The sequence below is a fragment of the Geospiza fortis genome, unplaced genomic scaffold (assembly GCF_000277835.1).
Source record: "Geospiza fortis unplaced genomic scaffold, GeoFor_1.0 scaffold181, whole genome shotgun sequence".
NCBI lineage: Eukaryota > Metazoa > Chordata > Aves > Passeriformes > Thraupidae > Geospiza > Geospiza fortis.
In genome coordinates, this window is record NW_005054412.1 from 34,548 (window position 1) to 37,570 (window position 3,023).

Consider the following 3,023-nt stretch of genomic DNA (forward strand, 5'->3'; position numbering starts at 1 on the left):
AAAAATGCATGTATTTTATGATTGGCTTTTCACAAATATTAAAATGAATATTATATGTGTTGTGTTAGAAAGTAATGCTGTATTAATTCTCTTAAGTAGTGTGTTAAATATAGTTTTAGGTTATAAAAACTGTTAAAATAGAAACTATGCTATGTAGGATACTTTTTTTAAGGAAAGGACTCGCAGCGAGATAGCAGCCACAGGACAACTAAATCTTTCAAAGAAAAATTTATTGCCCTCTTAGCAGAAGAAACGAACTTCTCCCACCTCGAAGGCACTGTTAGGATTCAGAGGAAGAAGTTGACGATGTCCAGACAGAATTCTGTATTTGAATGGAATTTATGCATCATGTATGAAGTGTATGAATATGCAACAGGCTATTGCTTTTAAGAGTTAATCCTTTGTTAACGTGTGTCCTTTTTTGGGCTCGTCCTGACCAGAAAAAGGTACCCGGACATCCGTAACTCTTTGTCTCTATTGTCTCATATTGTCCTAATTCAAATTGTCCAAATTATTATTACTCTAATTGTATTACTATTTTAATAACCATTTTATTACTAATAAACTTTTAAAATTTTAAAAACAAGTGACTGGCATTTTTCACAGATGTGCAAGTGACAGCAGCGGCTCTGTGCAAACAGCCAGGCTTGGACTTTGATATCAAAGTCTGGGTTCTCTTTGTAAAGGATGCGCGAGAAAAAGGAGCTTTTAGTTCACGTAAGGGTGGGTTTGATTCCCGTGATAAGTCCAAGTCGAGGGACAGCTAGGTACTGATCTGGCTGTGCTGTTGCACAGCTAAGCAGCACTCAGCTACCAGCACAGGAAACACAATGGGTCATTCAGTCAAACCAGCAAAATTAGTCACCAGTGATGTGCATAATGATACATGAGAATTGAGCACGTGTGCTCAATTTGTGGGAAGACTGTGGCCATTCTCAGGAACACAGATTTCTGAAATGATCTTGGCAAACTGGAGAAATGTTCGGAAAATCAGGATGCTCCTGAAGCACAAGTGCAAGGTCAGAGCCAGTGGATGCAGAAATGCAGGGTGGGGAACAGCCAGGTAGGGAGCAGCTCCGTGAAGAAGAATCAGGAGGTTACAGTGAATGTCAGCCTGAGCATGATCCACCATGATCAATCATAGCTGTCTGAGCAGGAGCAAACAGGAGTATAGCCTGTGTGGCACATGAGCCCTCTAAAAGTCTGCAGTGAAGACAAAAGAGCAAGAACTACAGCAGCTGAAACCTCAGCATGAGATTTAGGTCAGATGCCAGAATTGCGATGCCCCAGAAGAGACAGCATGGGAAATTTCAGAATTTCCCTTGTTGCAGATTTTGTAAGACCAAATTAAAGAGAATTTTGTTAAAACTGTCTGTGCGTTGGCAGTGATGATACTTGAGATGCTCTCCAGGGATTGAAATGTAGAAACTATGATCCAAAATTCAGACATATCAAGCAGGGTCTTATGCCAGAATTGGTTTTTGCAGTTCTTGTGATCCAATCTGCATTAAATGGCTGTATTTTTTCTTCACACTCTTCTTACATTTTTTTTTTAACCAACTCACTCTGAACCCCCAAAAAGGATTTTATCATAAGGAGCAAGTGATATATCTGAAGGTGAAAAATGTTACCTGATCCATTGTTCATGACACACTCTTTTTCCTTTTGGATGGGAGGGGCTCCATGTCCTTGCAGCAACAGGATTGTAAGCAGGTAGTTACTGTAGTAGATCTGTCACAGCTACAGGTGTGGGCAAAGGCAAGTCAGGGGAACAGAAGATTATGTTGTATATCCATGTTCTTCTCTTTCTTTAATTTCAGCCCCTCAGGTTTGCACAAGGAACACTTCACTTGGGGGCAGTTATTTAAACATTTTCATGCCAAGTTTTAATTTCTGAAAATAAATTAGTCTAGTTACCAGCCTTTGAAAACAAATATTAGCTGAAGTTGAACTTTAAACACTCCTTACCCTTTTGTTTTGATGGGATGACCGAATTCATCTTCAGTCTCTAAGCATTCTTTATATCCAAGTGCCCATCATATCTTTATTCCATTTAGACATAGGAATCTCAGCTAGCCAACAAATGACTTATGCATACTTTTATGTATGAGCAGCATATGGCTATCCTCACTAGTCATATCGTGCATTAAAGTAGCTGAAACGCCTCTCAAATGCTTTTAATGAGGCTATCTAAGCTCCAGTTTCTCAGGAACTCTTTGAAACAGCCCAGTATGGATTAGTACCTGAGGGAGGCCAGTGAGCTTTGCCAGCCACTGCATAATTGTAGCAGCAAATCAAATAAAGCTTTGGGCCATTAGTCATTTGCTTCTGAGCTTCACTTTATGTTTGAGAGGAAGCTGAAGCCTTCCTGAGTGGACTCCTAGGGCTTCTTGCATCTTACTGATGATTTCTAGGAAGACAGCGAAGTCAAAGCGATTCCTGACTTGGCGGGGATGCTTCCTTCCTCTGTGCCCTGGAAAAGACAGTGTTAAAGCGCTTTGTCTCTTGTCTGTCTTTCCTAGTTCCTTAGATCTTTCTCCTTCTTGTAGCCTTTGCTTCAAATGTTGTCCAGCTTTGGTGCCTTTTTCAGCTAAAGGGTCTTATTCCATGCTGTGGGAACAGGCACTGGTTCCTGCTTTTTCTCTGAAAATCACTGTTAATTCCCAGTTTTTACACAGCAAGCTCTGCACAGGCTTCAGTTCACAATCTGAGGCATGGATCCCTATGCCCACAAATTAAACCACTGTCAGCTGTCCCCTTCCCTCTTCACCCTTTGAAGTGTTTTTGGGTCCCTAGCATGCTTTAATCCCTGGGCTTTCAGCTTGGCCTAAATAGTTATTGGCCTGCATGCCTGGGAATAGCATCTTCATTGACAATAAAACAGTCATAGTCTTACAATTAACTGCAAGTGTAAGATGAGAAGCAGCTCATGGAAGACTGTTGCAACTTCCCAGCCTTGCTCCTCTAAGTCTCACATTGAATTACAACATGGCACTTATACAGGAAAACCCATTCAGGCAGGT

At 40.9% G+C, this 3,023-nt stretch overlaps 1 protein-coding gene across 1 annotated transcript in view; it reads right to left on the bottom strand.

Moving 5' to 3' along the window:
* The window catches only part of CCNA1 (cyclin A1), a 7,909-nt gene extending 6,269 nt beyond the window's left edge, over positions 1-1,640 (bottom strand). The window contains exon 1 of the mRNA XM_014309199.1: positions 1,632-1,640. Coding sequence (XP_014164674.1) covers positions 1,632-1,640 — 9 coding nt within the window. The remainder of the gene's footprint in view (positions 1-1,631) is intronic.
* Positions 1,641-3,023: the final 1,383 nt, after the last annotated feature.